The 20,677-nt window shown below is 44.0% G+C and overlaps 1 protein-coding gene across 19 annotated transcripts in view; it reads left to right on the top strand.

Moving 5' to 3' along the window:
• The window catches only part of DLGAP1 (DLG associated protein 1), a gene marked incomplete at both ends in the record, with an annotated part of 318,043 nt that overhangs the window by 39,668 nt on the left and 257,698 nt on the right, over nt 1–20,677 (top strand). For 3 of the 19 annotated variants that reach the window (XM_080714550.1, XM_080714545.1, XM_080714549.1), the window contains one exon: nt 4,820–4,870. The exons of the other annotated variants lie outside the window; for them this stretch is intronic. In XM_080714550.1, the coding sequence (XP_080570676.1) occupies nt 4,820–4,870 (51 nt within the window). Of the gene's footprint in view, nt 1–4,819; nt 4,871–20,677 lie in introns of those variants that run through there. 19 annotated transcript variants of the gene reach the window in all.

Here is a 20,677-nt window from a genome sequence, read left to right as displayed (position 1 = left end):
ATGTCAGATTCCAGAGCCCAAATGTCTGTTCCCTGCACAGTGCTCCAGCAACACACCCCTCTCCTCCTTGCCATAGTAGAACAGTGGCTAACAGAAAGGCCAGGCTCTCCACAGTGAGTTTAGCCAAGAGACTTGATCCAAGCATGTGTTTTAAAAGCTGCTAAGCGTATAGTGGCCCATGTCTATCTATCTATCTATCTATCTATCTATCTATCTATCTATTTATTTATTTAGTGATACTGGGAGTGGAACCCAGGGACATTCTACCTCCAAGCTACACCTCCAGCCCTCCTTTTTTTTTTATTTTTAAATAGGGTCTCACCGGGTTGCAAAGGGCCTAAGTAGCTGAGGCTGTCCTCAAACCGCGATCCTCCTGTCTCAGCCTCCCAAATGCTGGGGTTACAAGTGTGTCCCACCAAGCCAGGCTACCATGTCTCTTTTGAAATTCCTTTTCATAAGTATAGGCCTCTCCCAAGTGATCCCTTCACTCAGTGTGTTAGAACAGGGTTCTGGCACACTGTTCTGAAGTTCAGCAAAGCTCCATGAGCCCTAAAAAGTAATGACCAGGACAAAGTCTTAAGGCAGAACTAGCAAACATTAGGCCATGAGTCCAGCAATCAGGTCTTGTGCAGGACAAGCCTGGACAAAGACAGAAAGCAAAGGAGTCAGAAATGAACCCAGCGGAGCTACATGGTCACAAAGGGAAGAGATGAGCCTGGGAAGACACATAGGACTGTCATCATTCTAGGCTTTGGACATCATGTTTAAAATAAGGGGCTACTTCCAAATAGGTGTAAAGGTACGAATATAACAAGGTTAGCCTGGGTATTAACTGTCGGGAGGGGGGAAGGGAAAACGAGGGGGGGAGAGGGCACCAAATACAGATTAAATGTATAACATAAAATATAAAGAAAGAAAGCAAAAAGAAATATTGAAATATTATCTCTAAGTGGTCAAAAGCTTGATATCAAACAAAAGAATCTGTTATGTGAGATTATCATTGTTAATTTTGGATAAATTGCTATAATATTAGATGTCAACCACTAAGCCAAGCATAGGAAGGAGGGATGGGGAGGGAATGGGGTGGGGGGGACTGGGGAGGGGCTAACTGGGTGATGTGTGCATGTATGTCTACACAAGTTTTTTTTTTAATCCCATTATGATGTATGAATACAGTGCACCAATAAAAAATTTAAAAAATAATAAAATAAAATGTAAATCCTAGCTGGCATAGTGGCCCATGCCTGTAATCCCAGCATTTGGGAGGCTGAGACAGGAGGATCACAGTTTGCGGACAGCCTCAGCTACTTAGTGAGGCCCTTTGTGACTCAGTGAGACCCGGTTTCAAAATAAATAATAAAAAAGTAGAACTGGGGGTGTAGCTCAGAGGTAGAACATCTCTGGGTTCCACCCCCAGTACCGCAAAACAAAACAAAAAGACAGAAAAAAGAAAAACCCCTTGGCATGAGGTAAGAAGAGCAAAGGACCTGGACTGGGGCGGGGCGGTAACAGCACTATTGAGCCGGTGCGAGCGTTTCGAGATTCCAAATCTACAGGTCCGGGTGATGTGGGGGGAGAGGGAGTGTCCATCCAGAGGAGGACCTCTGTCCTGGCCTGCATAAAAGACAGTGCTTCCACTCGCTGGAATGTTCGAGAAGGGCTGGTACGTTGCTCGCTAGGGCAGAGATGGCAGCAAGAGAGGGTTTGATTTGGGGGGTACGCCGGATTGCAGTGTTGTGAGGTGCCTAATGAAGTTTCCAAGTACCTGAAACTCAGCCAAGGGCTCTGGAAAGAAGATGTAAACATAGGCCTTACCTGCAGAGAAGAGCAGTTCCTTCAAACTTCCTTTCCTACCTCGATCCCTCTTCGACCTTCCTCGATACGAAGATCGTGTCCTTTGACTGAGAAAACAGTAGAAAGATAAAAGTTTGGGAGTTTGGTATTTTGCCTTCTCCCTCCTCCCCGCTGCTCCCCTCCTCCTCCTCCCCCTCCTCCTTCAGCATCTGTTCACATTAAGCCATCTGGAACAGGCCTTAGGATTTTTCTTGTTCTTCTATTTGTTCTAAGGTCTTTTCTTTTTTCTTTTTTCAGTGCTGGGATGGAACCCAGGGGCATTCTACCTCTGAGCTGCACCCCCAACCCTATTTTTTATTCTTTATTTTGAAACAGGGTCTCCCTGAGTTGCAAAGGGCCTCACTAAGTAGCTGAGGCTGTCCTCCAACCATGATCCTCCTGGCTCAGCCTCCAGAACGCTGGGATTACAGGTGTGCGCCACCACACCCGGCTTCTCACTGTGTTTTTGAAGGGTTTTCTCATTGAAAACACCATCAGAAATTGTTCTTTATGTCTCTCTATAGCCCCTGCTGCTCCAATTCTTGGGCTACCCCTTTCTCCTTCTTCATCTTTCCCTTTGTGCCTGTTATAGAATTTACTCTGGGTAGCTAATTCATGCAGCAATAAACACTATAGGTCAGTGTTTCTGTGATAAATCAGATTTATTCAAATCCTTACCAAAATTTCCTTCACAAAGCATAAAATTTACTATAGTTCCATAGTTTTACAGAGTCGTCCACAAATACCTAAGATGAAACCATTACTCCAGAAGAAACCCTGTACCCATTAGAACTTACTCCCCGCCCAGGAAAGCGAGCCTCTGGTCTACTGGCTGGCTGTGCAGATTCCGCCTTCCCTGCACATTTCATTATAAATGGAATCATGACATAAGTGCTCTTGTGTGTCTGGCTTCTTACAATTAGCACTACTGCTTTCAAGGCTCACCCATGTAGTAGCAGGCACCAATATCTTGTTGCCTTTCACTGCCAAGTAATACTCCACTGTATGAGTATTCTGCATTTTTGTTATCCACTCACCAGCTGGTGGAAATTAGGTTTATTTCTGTGAATAATGAGGATGTGAACATTTGTGTACAAGTTTCCGTGTGCACATTCTGCATACACATTTGTGTCCATTTCTCCTCGTACATACCTAAGATGGCAATTGCTGGCTCATATGGTAACACTGTGTCAAACAGTTCGAGACAAATCAGTCATTTAATTATGACTTTTCCTTATAATTTTTTATTAAAGACAGCCATGTTCCTATTAATTCAGGAGAGGAGAATATTCAGGTTTGGTTTTACATGGTGACAAAGACAAGAACGGTTAAAGAGTCTTTGATGCACTAAAGCCGCATTGCTTGGGCATTTTGGCCTCGTCTGTTGACGAGTTAGAACTGGTCTTGCTGTTGTAATTGGAGATTGCAGTGGGAAAAGCCGGGTTTCAAGAAATACTGCCCACTCTAAAGGCATGAAGTGGGGGAGCAAGCTTCAGCCCTCCCTTCGTCCCGTGTGGAAAAGAGACACGTGGCTTAAAAGAGTACTTTCTGGAATGTTTCTCTATGGAAGTTGTTTGCTATGCTTTTATTGGTGCATTATAATTGTACATAGATTCAGAGTGGTACAGACGCACGCGCGCACACACACGTGGTGCGTTCCTCCCTCCACGCGCCTCCCCACGCCCCCTGCTTCCTCCTCACGCATGTCAGTGGGATCCACAGTAGAGCCTTCATACGTGACATCGCATTATTTGAGCCGTGTCCTTTCTCGGTTCTGATTTCTTCCCTCCCCCAACCCCTTCCACCGTTATATTAGTTTTCTCCAGATAATGGAGCCGACCTGGGTGTCTGTCAGCAGATGAACGGAGAAGTAAAAACGTGGTCTATCCGCACGAGGAAATTTTACTCAGCCGTCAAGAACAAAATTATGTAATTTTCCAGGAGAATGGGTGGGATCGGGGAATACCCTGCTACATGAGGTCAGCCAGTCTCAGAAAGTCCTATGTTTCTATCATCGGTGGAAGCTAGAGAGAAAAAGGAAACAGAAGAGACTTCAGATCAAGGAGAGAACCCAGCAGAAGAGTGGAAATGGACGGGGAAAGGGAGGTGGGAGAGGAAAAAGGGGAATCGATGAAAGGAACCGTTCAAATAACACCAAGTCCATATATGAAAGTATCACTACCTGTATCCCGCGAATACGTGTGGGGAGGGCCAGGGCCAGGCGGAGTCAGGAGGGAAACACCGGGAGCCATTGGGCATCGTGTCTGTATTATTTGAACATCTCGATGTTAATGACAATTAAAAGTATTTACCCAGGGGTCTCAACAATAAGCTTAACTCTCTCAAAGGAAATTAATGAGTTAAGGAATTGTACTTAATTTTCTCCTAAAAGAGAAAAATTTGGTGCCCAAAGAACAAACAAATATCTCTTATTGTTCGGCTCCCAGATCCCCCAAGTCTTCATCTGCCCACTCGCTGAAGGTCACGTCCGCCTGTGTGCACACCCTTACCTCCAGACCTGGACCGTGCACCTGTCTTTCCACCGCTGGTGAGACAATCGGCCATCCTGCTCTCAGCAAATCGCTAGGATGCTCCCCACGTGGCCTTCCCTTTGACAGGCTAATCGTCGTCCCTATCTGTGCTACAAGGTACATCCAGGGTCCCAGGGTTCACAGAGATGGTGAAAGAGAGCACAGTAATTTGCTAGGGTGGTGATCATGCCAGACACCGTAAACCATGCTGTTGTGCAGAACGGCACGGGTTTAAAAATCCTCACAAAGCATCCATCTAAGTAATATTCTGCTCGCATCCTCCTGGGTTTCATCCTCACATGAATGAGGATGTAAAGGTGCGAGCGGAGAGTTGTGAGCCTCGCCAGCCGCTTCCTCCACCCCCAGCCCCGTGGTACTCACCCACTTTACATTCGCAAATCATAGAAGCTAAGTGCTCTCGGCTCCACTACGCCAAATCAAAGCTGAGATGAATAATGAACTTAATTTTCCATAAAGACATCCTGTTTGGCATTTCAGCTAATAAGGTAAGCTAATAGCAATTCTGGGCTGTGGAAAGGAAAAGAAATCGTCTCTGTGGGCTCGACTTTGGTGTTAATCTGTAGTTTTTCTTTAACATGCTGGAGTTACGTTCATGTCTCAGGATGTCTGTGAATTGGGGATAAGCAGTTTTACAAAGGTTTCCTCGGTGCACTTTTCATTTTATGAGGTTTCTTATGGAAACTAGAGGGGCTACGGGAGAAACCCAGCTCTTTAGTAAAAAAAAAAAAATGACATTCGTATAATAATATTTTATCACCTATGGTGTGGAATGAATTTGGCTTAGAGCAGAATATTTAGATCCAGCAAAGGAAAACTAAGTAATTTAATCAGTGATTGTTGAAGGTATTTATCATACCATGGAAACTGGCGCTGAATTTGCTCTAGAGAAAGCAGAGCACATCACGTTGGTCTCTGAATCACTTCGTTTCTAGGTCCCGTGTTGTTCTCGAGAAAGTAGTAATTTTCAATTGCTAAAATTATTCCACAGCTTCAGTTTAGGTGGGCTTTGTTTTGTAAGATTATATTTTTTTAAATAGCTGCATATGGGTAAAGTGAGTCTTTCTTACGGCTTTCTTGGTCTGCCGTGGCTACAGCGCGTGTGTAAAACGCGGTTGTCCACCAAGTTCGTGAAATTGGGAGCAGAATTTTTCTGAGACTTTTCTTGCTACCTTGGCTACTAGCGCTTAAAAACAAGAAGTGATAAGATAATTACCAGCTTGGCCTCAGCTCTTGTGATAAAGCTTTTCCGCGTTTAACACAGGGATTTGATTTTATTCGGATCATAGCACAAATCCTAGAAACAAGCAGTGGATTAGCAAGAGAGGGAAGAAATCATAATCTTTTCCATAAGAATGGCAAAAATGGAAGCTATAATTGAGGTGTATGTTCTCAGGCATTCTGGGCTCAGTGCTGTTGACACCTGAAAAATCAGACACTGTTCTCTCAAAGTAGGTGACCTCAAAAGATATTTCAGAAGATCTATTCAAAAACTGCCTAGGCGTATGGAGAAACTCTGGAGAAGTGGGAAGGAAGTGTCCCTTTAGCCCCACAGCCTCCTCTTTGCATTGTTTTAATGCCTGGGAAATGAGCTGTGGGCTCCAACAGGTTTTGCTTCACAGAGGTCTTTAAACATCACGATCAGACTTTATAGAAGAGGAGAATTTTATGTCCTCCATATCACCAGGTCTGTGATTCCTAGAAGAATAAAGGAGATGTTCAGAGTTTGAGCACAAATATTTAGCTACTAATAATGCCTTAGTTCCACCTAAAATATCACTTGTGGTCCACCTACGGATTTTAGATGTCTCCTGAAATGCGTCTGATTTAGTAAACCTATGAGAAGCAGGAGTGTGGAATTAGAGTCCATCACAGTTATTTTTTAAGAATAACAAAACAGACATATGCTACCTATTCCTCCTTCAGGGTTCCAAAATATGTTCAATTTCGTGGTTATTTTGTTTATGGAGCCACGTTGAAAGCCCAGGCTCAGAGGGCTGCTTTGGGTTTGAAAGGTGTTGGTTTTATCATCCTCCGTCCCTTCCTTTCTGACCCACACATCATCCCCCTAGACTTTCCTTCACTGCCCCATGCAGTATCTTGCTGCTCTGAGTCTGGTATTTTCCCCATTTTCCCTTACCCAACCTAAAACCTCTGGAACATCCTAGGTCCATCCTCTGTGTGGGGGGGGGTGCGCACACTGGGGTTTGAATCCAGATGCACTTAACCTGTAAGCTACACCCTCAATTTTTTATTATTATTATTTTTGTGCATGGTGTGTGTGTGTGTGTGTGTGTGTGTGTGTGTGTGTGTGTGTGTGGTGCTGGGAATTGAACCCAGGGGCATTCTACCTCCGGCCTACATGCCCAGCTCAATTTTTTTTTTATTCCTTATTTTGAAACAGGGTCTCACTAACTTGTGGAGGACCTCACTAAGTTGCTGAGAGTGGCTATAAACCCGGATCCTACTATCTCAGCCTCCCAAGTACTGGGATTATAAGCGTATGCCGTCGCGCCTGGCTAAATATTTTTTATTTTGAGACAGGGTCTTACTAAGCTGATGAGTGTCTCACTAAGTTGCTGAGGTTTTCCTCAAACTTGTGACCCTCCCATCTCAGCCTCCCAGGTACTGGTATTACAGGTGTGCACCACCATAGGCTTATCTTAAAACTGACAGAAACAACCCTTTCTAACTACGAAGTTGTCTTCTTGCCATTTTTACAATAAGAGGACTTTGACACAAGTAATTTTTTTTTTCTTTTTGGTAGTACTAGGAATTGAACTTAGGGGCCTTCTGCCTTTGAGTTAAACCTTCAGCCCTTTTTATTTTTGTTTTAAAACGGTCTCAGTAAGTTTCTGAGGCTACCCCCAACCTGTAATCCTCCTGTCTCCACCTCCCAATTACTAGGATTAAGTTATACGCCACCATGCCCAGCTGGCACTCACATGATTTTTTATCCAGTATTGCAACCTTAAACCTACTTGACAATAAAAATGTGCTAGGATGTGAAGCCGGGCGTGGTGGTGCACACTTGTAACCCCTGCGCTTGGGAGGCTGAGACAGGAGGACTGCCCAGGTTCGAGGCCAGCTTCAGCTATTAGTGAGGCTCTCGGCAACTTAGTGAGACCCTGTTTCCAAATAAAGTATAAAATAGGTCTCAGAGTATAGCCTGGAGGTAGAAAAAGCCCCTGAGTTCAACCCCCAGTACCACACACACACACACACAAAAAAAAATGTGCAAGGATGTTGGATCAACATCCTTTCCACGATCTTTTGACTGCAGTGGCCACAAAAGATAAAGTTGTTGGCTCTTTGAAGTGTTTTTGCCAATATCAAACGCAAGCATGTATTATTTACATGCTCATACGTTAACTCTCAGTGTTGGTGAACTAATGGAGAAAATCTAAAGAAAACATTACTGTTTTACACACACACACACACACACACACACACACGACTGGAGAGCTGCCACCCACCGAGGACAGTGGTGCCCGAGGTGGCAGCTCTGGTACAGATGGCCCGTCATCATAAAAAGTTCTTGGCACCATAGCAAGGAGGTTGGACAGAAGGAAGCTAACAGATTTGTTCCCAGATACACGTGAAGCCCATTTGTGGGCACAATCAGAATTAACCTCAGGAAGAACAAGGATGAAATACAACTAAAATATCCCTGGGCTTGGTTATTCTTGTTAAGATGGCTGCACGGTGCTGCCCACAGACTGGCAGCACCCAGAGGTTTCCAGCCAGGCGCGGTGGCACAGGCCTGCAATCCCAGTTCTTGGGAGGCTGAGACAGGGGGATTGCAGATTTGAGAACAACCTGGGCAACAACTTAGTAAGACTCTTGGTAACCCAGCAAGACCCTGTCTCAGAACATAAATTAAATAAGTAAGTAAATAAATAAATTAGGCCGGCGGTGTAACTCAGAGGTAGAGTACTCCTGGGTTCAATCCCAGTTCCGCCAATATTGTGTGTGTGTGTATGTGTGTGTGTGTGTGTGTGTGTGTGTGTGTGTGTGTGTGACTGCACTCAGTGGCATCCTCATGAGCCTGTGTTGACTTCTATAAATCGCACCACTAGACTTATTTTTAATATCTAGGGACATGGGAGACGACCTTGATAACTCCCTCTCCCTCATTCACGTCATGTCTCCAAGGGAGACACGCATGAAAACGGAGTGAATGACTGAGCAGAAAACCTGCCAAGTCGTAAACGCCTTAAGTTTCTATCCACTCCTCTCTGGTCCTCAGCCACTCTCCCAGTTAAATTTCTCCCATTTCTTGCCTGCATTATCGTACATACTTTCTACTTTATCTTCCTGTCTCTAGATTTCCCTCTAGCCAGTCCCCTTGGTACACTGTAGCTCAAGTGATCTTTCTAAAATACAGATCGAATCATCACATCTTCTGCCCGAAAGGCATCCAGTGTTTCCTCCTGACCCTCAGGTTGAAATCCAGAATCTTTAGCATGAATTACGGGGTCTGACATATTGGGGACCTTTGTCCCTCACAGTCTCGTGCCCTTACTTTTTCTCAATCCATTTTGCATTTCAGCCATTCCAACCACTTTTCTCTTCTCAAAGCCATCATAAGCCGGGCGTGGTGGCACACACTTGTTATCCCAGCCTTTGGGACTGAGGAGGATCACGGTTCCCAGCCAGCCTCAGCTACCTAGTGAGGCCCTTTGCAACTCAGTGAGACCCTGTTTCAAAATAAACAGTAAAACAGGGCTGGGCTGTAGCTCAGAGGTAGAATGCCCTGGGTTCCATCCCCAGTATGGCAAAAAAAACAACAAAAAAAAAAAAAAAAAAAAAAACATCAAATGCTCTTGCCCATGGGCTCCTTCCTCTTTTGTCTCTTCTACCCCAACTTCTATCTTCCCCACTTAACCCCTGTCAACCTTCTAGTCTCATCTAAGATGTCAGTTTCTCCAGGAAGCCCGCGATGGCCACGTCGGAGTCAGGCACGCAGTCCCAGTATGTCCTCCTCACACCAGCACTATACAAGGATTGCCTGTCTGCTTGTTTGACTCTTGCACTGGCCCGTCAGTTCCATGAAGGTGGGCATCCGGTGTCCCGCCCACACCTGTGACCCACCGGGGTTAATAATCCTAATGCACACGCAGCCAGCTGGGCTCCTCCACGAGCTTTGGCCAGGAGAAGTTTGCAGAAAACGAATACAGCGATTCTGTGTTGCACTCACCTTGGCAAAGTACTGCGCTAGGGTGGTTCTCATAATTCCTCAAACCACACATTCTTATTTCCCTTGTGCACCTGGTGAGACGTTGCTATAAACGCCACTAGTATTAAGGAGTACTGTTTCTCAGTCTGTTGGGTCCTAGGAGCCAGCTCTTTCTATTTTCCAATGGTCCAATGTCTCCTTAGAATGAGAGAAATTTTTTTATTCTTAATGATATGCCACGATCCTAGAAAAAAATCCTTAGTTTTCCCCTGGCTGCCAAAGCTCCTTTGCTTTCGGACCCCCAGCTATCCGCCCTGTGTGTTTCCCCTTCTGTTCATCTGGAGGCGATTTGCTTTGTGCCGCCACAGTCTTTATTCTCCCGCTTCCTCCTACAAGCCCCGTGTCTAAGGGCTTTCAGCCTTTCTCCCTTCTCCACGGTGAAAGTAAGCGGGCCTTCCCTTTCAGCTTCCTTTCCCTTGTCCCGGCCAATGGAAGTTATTTGCTAGCCCTGCTCTGTGATTACTTTTCCATGGCGCTTTTGGTCAGACTCAGTTGGTCCCCAGTGTTCTCAGGCCTCAGCCCGATATCAACCTACATAGGGGGCCTCCATCGGCCTTTCAATGGAGAAGCAAACCGCTGCGTGTTACCACCCAGCCTCTTAATTAGCAGTGTGCTCTGCAGAAGAAATGGCGAGAAGTACAGCTAGAGAAGGGCTGTGTACAATTTCTAGGAAACTTTCCCTTTTGCGTTGACCATACAGGCTTTAAAGTCCTTGTGGTTCAAACCAACACAGAGATGCGCACAGTCACAAGAGGTGAGCGACAGTGCAGGTACACGGTCGTGTGAGTAAATGCTCTGGAGCTGGACAGACAAGGTTGGAATCCTTTCTCCTGTTTCTCTGACTGTGAGCTCCAGCCGAGTTGGTTCACCTTTCCCTGCCTCAATTTCTTCCTCTGTAAAATGGAGGTAATAATGACGTCTACCTCTTGGAGTGATGCCTGACACGGAGACTCAGCAGATGCCTAGGATGGCGTGGGTGATGGTGTGCGTGGCCCTAGGAAGTGCATCGATGGTACCAGTCCTGGCATGTTCTAATCCCAGGGAGGCCTGAGAATTGCCTCGCATGAAGAGGACTTGACAGCTGTGATCATGTTCAGCTACCCTGGATTATCTGGGGGACACAGAGTGTAACCATGAGCATCCTTATAAGAAGGAGACTTGGCCACAGAAGAAGGACATATGATCATGGAGCCCAGAGGAATTCCAAGATGAAGGAAGATGCCACGAGACAAGGAATGCAGCTTCAGAAAGTGGGAGAGGCCAGGAAGGGGTTCTCCCCTGGGGCCTCTACAGGGCTCAGCCATGCCCATGCAGAAGTTTTGCCACATTGAACCCATCTTGGACTTCTGGCCTCCTGGAACCATACAGAGAATTCACGTACAACCAGGCGTGGTTGGACCTGTGGACATTCTACCTCAGCGCTATAACCCCAGCCCGTTTCATTTTGAAACAAAATCTCACTAAGTTGCTGAATTTCCCTCTAAATTACTAAGGCTGGCCCGAAACCTAAGATCCTCTTGTCTCAGCCTCCTGAGTACTGGGATTATAGGCATGTGCCACCATGCCCGGCTGCGAGTATTTGCACATATTTATTTCCTAGGAATCTCCACACTTTTCTGTAACTGCGCTTGAGTGGTCGGTGCTGTCTCCTCTCCAGTAATTTCAGCCTTTCCCCAAAAGCCATAAAGATCCCTGGGAACAAATATGCCTCCGGACCCCACGTCTTCTGATCCCATGGCCCTTGGCACATAGGAGGCATTCAATGTATGTAAATGAATGGATGGTGAATTTACTTTTTAACTCTACTGTGAGCCACTTGTGGTGGCGCACACCTGTAATCCCGGTACTCCAGAGTCTGAGGTAAGAAGTAATAGGTTCGAAGCCAACCTCAGCAACTTAGCAAGATCCTGTTTCAAGAGAATAAATAGAAGAGCTGGTGTGCAGGTCCTCTGGGTACAATCCCCACTAACACATACACAACACACACACACACACACACACACACACACACTTATTATAGACATAGTTATTACAGGATGAAGAAATAAAGTTCCTGGGTCCTGGATCAGTGTCTAAAGCAAATAAATCCTTCCAGCCTGATCTCTCAAAAAGCCAAATATTATAAAAGGCAGAGACATCAGAGTCACAAGTTTTCTCTTAGAAAAAGATAGATTTGCATTGTTTAATGAAAAATTTATAAATGGATGCAGCTATTATCTTTTTATTGCAAAATAAATAGAAAGAAATCATGTAATGTTCACATTTAAAATATAAATTATTTTATATGGCCAGGAGTGGTGGCGCACGCTTGTAATCCCCACGCTTGGGAGGCGGAGACAGGAGGATCGCGCAGGTTCGAAGCCAGCCGCTCTGGCTTAAGAGACCCTGTTTCCAAATTTAAAAAATATAAAATAGGTCTGGGAGTGTAGCCCGGAGGTAGAAGGACTTCCAGGAACCCCAGTACCATCAAAAAAATTATCTTATATGAATTTAAAACTTAAGAAAAAATGTTTATGATTTGCCTTTATTACCTTCCACAACTCTTAAAATATGGAGTATTTTGCTTTCTCAAAATGAAATGACCAATTAATGACTAAGTTTTCTTAGTTTGGTTTTTTTTTTTTTTTGAAGTTTTGTTTATGAAAAGAAGGTGCATGTATAGAAGGATTGATAATGCCCACTGCTTGCCAAAAGCAATACATTCACAGCTGAGTCAAAATCTTCATCCAAGATTTGGAAAGAGTTGAAAGAGAAATTATAGCTAAATATCATCTTATTTTTTAATGCTTCCCTTTTGCAGAAAATAAATAAACATTCTAAGTTATTGAAGAGGGAGATCTATTTCATTATAATGGAAGTTTGAACATAAAAGGAAAAGAAGAAAAAAAATAACATATGCTTGGATTCCAAAATCCTGTTACATCATAACACCCCAAATCGGAAGGAAGATAGAAAACACATCTTGGCAGCCTGGAGTGCATGCTCGGCTCTACCCCGCAAGGTCCCTGTGCTACTTTATTAACCAACTTTCCCACATGGCGCAGCTGGATCTAATGAGAGGCTAAATCTTGCCTTTGTGTTAGAAATTGATTTTTTTTCCTTCAATTCTCCATCCCCCCCCCCCCCGGGGACTCAAGAGCCTACTTCTGGTTCTAGTATTTATCACTTTGTATCAAATGCCACAGGGTGCACAGAACTAGACCACGTTATTCAAAAGGAGGCACACAGTCCCTGCTCCCAGCCAGGGCGCCCAGACCATTCAAAGCGCTTGCAGAATCTAAGGAAACGGTATTTTGTGGAAGCTGTGCATCCCATCCCGGGCTCTTAGCAGGACGTGTCGAGTGTACAGAGGCCGAGAGCTCCTTCCCCCATCCCAGCTGGTCGCCCTCTGCCATGGCCTCGGAGCAGGTGGCAGCCTCACTTGCAAGGAGCCAGGTATTCAAGCCACAGACCAGGAAGGCAAGAAGAGGGATTCCCATCCCGTGGGCAAATCCACTCACCTGTGGCCTGTGTGGTACCGTTTAAGGCCTGGAGGACACTTGACAATGGGAAGGAAAGAAAAGAACCTAATGCTGTTACCTTGGAGGATTACACAGAGAACCAAGAAAGCCGAAGATGAAATCGCTGTGCAGGGCCGGACACCCCCGTGTCCTCGCACAGACCTGATTTCCTCCTGCCTGTCACGCAATAAATGCAATTTCCTCTTAAAGAGTATTTTTCTAATAAATAAGATCGATGAGATGTCGAGATAGGTGCGTTATTCCGGGTGAGAAAATGACGTTTTGGTTTCCATTTCCTTCTCATGCCATAACCCCTCGCCATCCGCAGTGATGCCCAGATTGGAATTCTGGCTTTACTATGTTGCGCTTTAATTGACTGCAGTTCTCCCGTAGGTCTGCTCGGCCGAAATTTCAGGTGACAGTGTATTTTCAGCTTAACCTATATGAATTCTTATTTTGAAATCATGAAATCATAGGACAGCAGGTTTGAGGCTAATATTAACCATATCTTATTTTGGGCAGATTGGGCAAATATTATACATATTTTGGGCAAATATTATACACATATATTTGTACATATATATTGGCAGATTGGTAGAAATATTGGTACTGATTGGCAGATTGGTACAAATATTATATATACATATATGTGCAAGCATTGGTACATAAAGACTATGAAACAAATTACAGCCATTGGATGAACTGGGGCCTTCTATTAGAGTTTACTGTTTGCCTCTAATGAACCTAATGGAAATCTAAACATGTTTGAGAAAAACTTATATATATATATATAATATATATATATATATTTATATATATATGAAATAAAAAATAAAAATATATATATATATATTTTATATATATATATATAAAAATATATATATATATATTTTTTTTTTGGTGTGTGTGTGTGTGTGTGTGTGTTACTAAAGATTGAACTCAGGGACATTTTACTTCTGAACTACAAACCCAGTTCCATTTTATTTTTTATTTTGCTACAAGATCTCATTAAGTTTCTGGGGGCCTCACTAAATTGCCGAGATTGACCTCAAACCTGTGATCCTTCTTTCTCAGCCTCCTAAGTACTAGAATTACAGGCATGTGCTACCATCCAGCTTAGTAAATATAGTTTACCTGTCTGTAAAATATGCTCACCTCAGTTTTATATTCATTTCTGTAACAACAGTGCCTGCAACATAGCAGGTTCTCAGTAAATAGTTTACGAAAGAATGATAAAAAGAAAGTATACAATCAGTAGGACAAAGGAGAGAAAAACCTTCATGTACCAGTATCAGAAAGTTTTTCTCAAACATGTTTAGATTTCCATTAGGTTCATTAGAGGCAAACAGTAAACTCTAATAGAAGGCCCCAGTTCATCCAATGGCTGTAATTTGTTTCATAGTCTTTATGTTAGAAAGGAGGATATTTTCTATGAGGCCATCATTCCGCAAAAACTCGCCATTCTTATGTAATAGAAATGGTAAATGTGACATTAGAGTTCTGCTTCTTTCTCCAAAGGATGTTTTTTAAAAGCTCCCATAAATGTCATCCCATCTATTTTTAAGCAGTGCTGCTGGATAAACAGCTGAATAGTCTAAACCCAATGGGAAAATTCAAAGATTAAATAAGCGATTTTATCTCATTGAAAATACGTGGTATAGACTGATGCCGAACACATGGAGTTCTGCGTGCAGTTACATGTAGATTTTCTTAAATTTGAATATAAAATTCTCATTAAAGCTAAAGAAATAAGGAAGCAAATATATTCTGTAATGATGATTGATTGATTGATTGTTTGATTGATTGATTTAGTACTCGTGATTGAACTCAGAAGCATTTGACCTCTGAATTAAACCTCTGAGTCCCACCGAGTTGCCAACGGTCTTGTTAAGTTGCTAACATTAACCTTGAACCTGTGATCCTCTTGTCTCAGCCTCCCATGAAATTACTTTCATCGATTTCCAATTAACATCTCTTCCTTAGATCTTCTTTGTACATAATGAAGCTAGAACTTCACATTGGGAAAGTGAAATGACCGCACAAATGCTAAAAAAAAACAACAACAAAGAGGCATATAGGATTTTAGGTTTTAAGGGCTTTCCATAAAATTTATACTTTTAGTAAATGTTTATATATGCTAATAGTGAAAAATTCAAGTAGCACAATAAGGTATAGAATTCAAAGTAAAAGTCCTCCACCCTGTCCCATTCCCGCTTCCCAAACATAAGCATCACTGTTACCATGGTAACAGTCTCCTCCTTTTTATGTAAACAGACATACATACACTTGCCTGTATGTTGATCTACATCTAGGTGTACACATAGATACATGCATGTGTGCAGAAAGGGGCACATTTCTTTCTTTTCTTTTATTTGTTTTTATTTTTTGGTGGTGCTGGGGTTCCTGGAAACCCTTCTGCCTCTGGGCTACACTCACAGACACTTATTTTTTACATTTTTATTTGCAAACAGGGTCTCTTAAGCCAGCGAGGCTGGCTTTGAACCTGCGCGATCCTCCTGTCTCCGCCTCCCAAGCGCGGGGATTACAGTGTGCGCCATCACGCCCGGCTCTTTCTTCTCTTTTAACAAATAGGTATCACAATATTCATACTGTCCAGCCCTTGACCTCTCTTAGTTAACAGTAATATATTGGTCATCTTTTGGGGTCAGTATTCAGTATTACAGATCTGCCTCTTTCTCTTTTCGTGGTCATGAACCACTTCGTGGCATGGGAGCGTTCGTTGATTTAGCAAACGTGTACTGCGCGTTTCCCATGAGCCAAGCACACTTGCACACCCTGGGAACACAGGATCCAGAGACACAATCCTCGCCCTCCTGACATCACGCCCTATGGCATTAATACCACGTGTAGGAGGGAGAGCACAGGAGGAGCATGATTCCTGGGCACGCTTTTTGCTTTTACAAATGATACTGTGATTAATCGTCTAGTAAACAAATCTTCATACCAACTTACCAGTCAGATAAATTGCAGGCATTAATTTTATATATTCAGCCTTTAGTTCAGAGGTGCTCCCCAGTAAGCATGTGTTTTCTTTGTATGGTCTTCTTTAGAAATAGATTGCTAATTGCCGGGCGTGGTGGCGCACGCTTGTAATCCCCGCGCTTGGGAGGCGGAGACAGAAGGATCGCGCAGGTTCGAAGCCAGCCGCGCTGGCGTAAGAGACCCTGTTTCAAAAATATAAAATAGGTCTGGGAGTGTAGCCCGGAGGTAGAAGGGCTTCCAGGAACCCCAGTACCACCAAAAAAAAAAAAAAGAAAAGAAAAAGAAATAGATTGCTAATTCTGGCCAGGCGTGGTGGCGCACGCTTGTAATCCCAGTACTTGGGAGGCTGAGACAGAAGGATCGCAGTTAGCGTACAGCTTCAGCTACTTAGTGAGGCCCTTTGCAACTCAGTGAGACCCTGTTTAAAAAAAAAAAAAGAATAAAAAATAAGGCTGGGGGTATAGCTTGGAGGTAGAATGGCCCTGGGTTCTATCCCTGGTACCAAAAAAAAGAAAAAGAAAGAAAGAAAGAAAGAAAGAAAGAAAGAAAGAAAGAAAGAAAGAAAGAAAGAAAGGGCTAATTTTGCATTGTTAATTAAATTGAAACCAAGGTAAAATCTTCTACCCAGTCTGGGGTGGAAGAAGAGAAGCTTCCAGATAAGTAGCTGTGCAAGGAAGAAAGGTGGTCTTGGCCCCTTTGATTCATGACTGGGCGGAAGGACTCACTAAACCTGCCCCCTCCCCCACAATGGCCTTTCCACTCCCCTGTGCAGTCTCTGTTTTTCAGATGTTTCCTATTCATAGCAGAAAATTTGGCTGATTTGGTCAGAAACTGAAAAAAATACTTATTTTTTTCTGATTTAAGAAAAAGTTCCCTGTGGATATTTCAACACAAAACAGGTTTTGTTTTTGTTCCCCCCCCCCTTGGATATGTTTCTAACTCTGCTTCAAGGAAGAAGAAAATGATTCCTTTTATCAAAGGGAGTATCATGTGTAGAACTTAATTTAATGCTGTTTCAGTCAGCATTTCAGTGCTATCATCCAAAACACCTGACCACCCCAACTTAGAGAAAGGAGACCTGCTTGCTCACAGTGCTGGAGATTGTAGAGATGCAGTCCACGTTACGCCAGGTCATGTCGGCGGAAAGCAGGGCGTGCTGTAGTGAAAGGCAGAGAGACACAGCAAGTGCTCTGCTCCCACATCACAGAGGCCAGAAACAAATGAGAGCTGGTGAGGAGGGTCCAAGGACACTTGCACAATCCCAAGGCCACGTCCCTAGTGACCCGCCTCCTCTAGCCACACTGCCCATTACCACCCAGTTGGTCCATTACTATCCCTCATCTACTGATGAGATGACATCCCTCATAATTTAACTAGATCACCTCTGACCATCAGTACAGGAGCTCTTTCAGGGGATATTCTATAGCGAACCAAAACGTGTTTTTTCTATTAATTCAGAGTCTCTTACTCTAAACGAACAATCGCTAACTTAGGTGGGAGACTGAGGTCCGTGCGCCCCACTGCAGCGACGTGTGTGGTGAGAGCGAGGCAGCATTGTTCCTAGGAGGAAGCAGGGGGCTCCGAGGCCCCCACAGGCCCCACTGCTTAGAAAAGAGCTAAAGACCACGACAGGGAAGTCCTTTCGCAAATGAAACACACGCACTGTTGCTCTCCGCAGGAAGCTCACAACTTGCACAATAGAAAAAACATCCTGGTGGAATAAGAAGTGCACTCTGGGTTCACTTGTATGTGAGAAAGGAAATATCGGCAACTAAATCTCATGGCACGTTTTGGAGATGAAATCAGCACGTGCAGTGGAAGCGTTCTGCTTACTGCTCCATCCGAGGGTCACTGTCCATTCTCTTGAATAACTTTTTCTTCCCTTATTCCAGTTTTTCCCATTAAAAAGTCGGTATGATCAAGTTCATGGCATAAAATGCTAGGCATACACATATTTTTACATAGACTTTTTTTTTTTTTGGCAGTACTGGGGATGAAACCAGGGGCATTCTACTTCTGAACTATACCCCTAGTCGTATTTTATTCTTTATTTTGAAACAAGGTTTCACTGAGTTGCAGAGGCCCTCACTAAGCAGCTGAGGCTGGCCACAAAACTGCCATTCTCCCATCTCAGCCTCCCAAGTACCGGGATTACAAGCGTGCGCCACCACGCCCGACTGCATATACACATTTTTACCGGCCCATACCACTTACCTGTCTCTATTACTACATTTTATTTGCGCCTATACCTTGAGAGACAAAAAACACTGACAGGCTTGACACAAGATTACGTCCTTCAAGACAGGGTTTCATCATGGTTTTCTCTCCCCTCCATTTGTGTCCTGTCTTATCCATATAGAAACATCAAACCTGTGTTAGCTTTTCCTCACTGTGACAAAAATACTTGATGAAAGCAAACTAAAGGAGGAAAGGTTTATTTTGGTTCATGGTTTCAGAGCATTAAGTCCCTGGTCAGCTGGCTCTAGAACAGAAATATCATGACAGAACGGCCGGGCAGCAGAATGCTGCTCAGTGCCTGGAAGCTGGGAAACCCACCCCAGCAGCCCACTATCTCCAGCTGTGGCCAACCTGAGTACTGTTTTCAACACCCCCCAGCAAATCTATTCAAAGTATTAATCCATCAAAGGGATGAATCCAGTGGTACAGACAAAGCCCTCACGATCCAGTCTTCCCTCCATGTTGCTGGGCTGCCTGGCACACCAGCTTTTTTCTTTAGCATGCTTTTTTCCAGAGCCAGAGCATGACAAACCAGCTTCACAAAGTGTTGAAAGGCGTCCGTATATGTTAATCGGGTTTTCCTTCACTTTGTAGAGTTTTGTGGCTATGACAATAGTTACAGTGGATGGAGTGGAAAATGCACGGGCTCAAAAGGATCTCTCGATTCCAATCCACTGGCTAGCCATAAACATCCTCATTTGTATTCTGGGTGGCAGAGTCTCCATTTTTAAAAGAGGGAGTTGACATCTATCATAGTCTAATGTGATGACTGTTCACATGAACAAAAAGAGCTGAGTCTGAGAAACTGACATACTCAGGATTCTCCACTACGAGCATCCCGGAATCTTGAAAATGCCGATGTGGGCGGCAGCTCTCAAGGCGAGCCACAGGACAGAAAGCATTCCCGAGTCACCTGGGCACCCCCTTCCGCAGAGCATTTTTTTCGTGACCCATAAAAGGTGTTTTGGAATACACAGGGCAGCTTTAGTCTTCTGTGTCTCTGGTCCTGCCCCAATCCACTGCTGAGGGGACCTGGGTTTTCAGTTTCCTGAAGACATCCACAGAAACTTCCACCTGGAGGCTACAGCACCTCTCTTCTGGATGCCCGTCTTACACACTCGCATGCATAAACTAAATAGGCCTTGGAGGTTTGCACCAAGGGACACTTAACCATCGCTTACAACATCATGAAAATACCTCCTGAATTCCAAAACGCCAGGCTGCCAACGTTGACCTAGCAAGCATGTTATGCCCGTCATCCTTCCGAGTAGACATGCGCTAGGTGTTATTTTGTGTTTAGGATCAGTCCCTGAAGTACATGTCACAGTTCTCATTTTCTGTTTGGAAAACTAAAGTTAAAAGATGTGCAAGGTACAGTTTGTAATAGCCAAAATATGGAACCAACCTAGGTCTCCATCAACAGATGAATGGACTGCAAAATTATGGGAAATACACACAAGGGAACTCTATTCAGCTATAAAGAAGAATAAAATAATAACATTTGCAAGAAGATGGAAGGAACTGGAGAACATTATGTTAAGTGAGATTAGTAAAGCACAGAAAGAGAAGGGACATATGTTTTCTCTAATATGCCCAAGCTAGGGAGCAGTGGTAATACCAGGGGGACTCCAGATGATGGAGGGGAAATCTCAGCAAAGCTTGAACGGAAGGACAGGAGAGGAAGAAAGCTGAGGTTGTTCAATGGAGGAGCTACATACGAATATGTGTAATAGTATAACTATAACATGGTTAACCTGGACACTCTTTTTTGGAAGGGGGAGAAGGGAAATGAGGGGGAGGGCACGAAGCACGATCTAATTGTACACCATTTTCAATATATTCCACTTATAAATAAAAAATAAAAAAGAATAGAAATGAATAAAGAAAATTCATGGCTAAAAAAAAAAAAAAAAAAAAGCTGTGCAGGTAAGTATGCCAAAACCATATGTCCTGTTAGAGCAGAGTCAGATCTGAGCCCAGGTGGACTCGATCCCACAGTCTACACTGAAGCAGTTTCCTTCCCTGCAGACAGTGAAGCGCCTGAGGAAGAATCACATGGTAGCGAAGTAATTCCCTTTTCCTCTGCGCCACTTCTGTGCATGTACCCTGTGAAGAAGAGTTTAGACATTGGCTAACGCTTACTGAGGGCTTACTATGCACCAGACTTTGTTTTAAAAATCCCTTAACTGGAATGTCTGGTTAAATTATCCATCCTCTCAGCTGGGTGTGGTGGCCCACGCTTGTAATCCTAGTACTTGGGAGGCTGAAACAGGAGGATCTCGTGGCCAGCCTCAGCTACTTAGGGAGGCCCTCCA

This window comes from Muscardinus avellanarius (genome assembly GCF_963383645.1).
Source record: "Muscardinus avellanarius genome assembly, chromosome: 17".
NCBI lineage: Eukaryota > Metazoa > Chordata > Mammalia > Rodentia > Gliridae > Muscardinus > Muscardinus avellanarius.
This window is presented reverse-complemented; position numbering and strand designations above follow the sequence as displayed.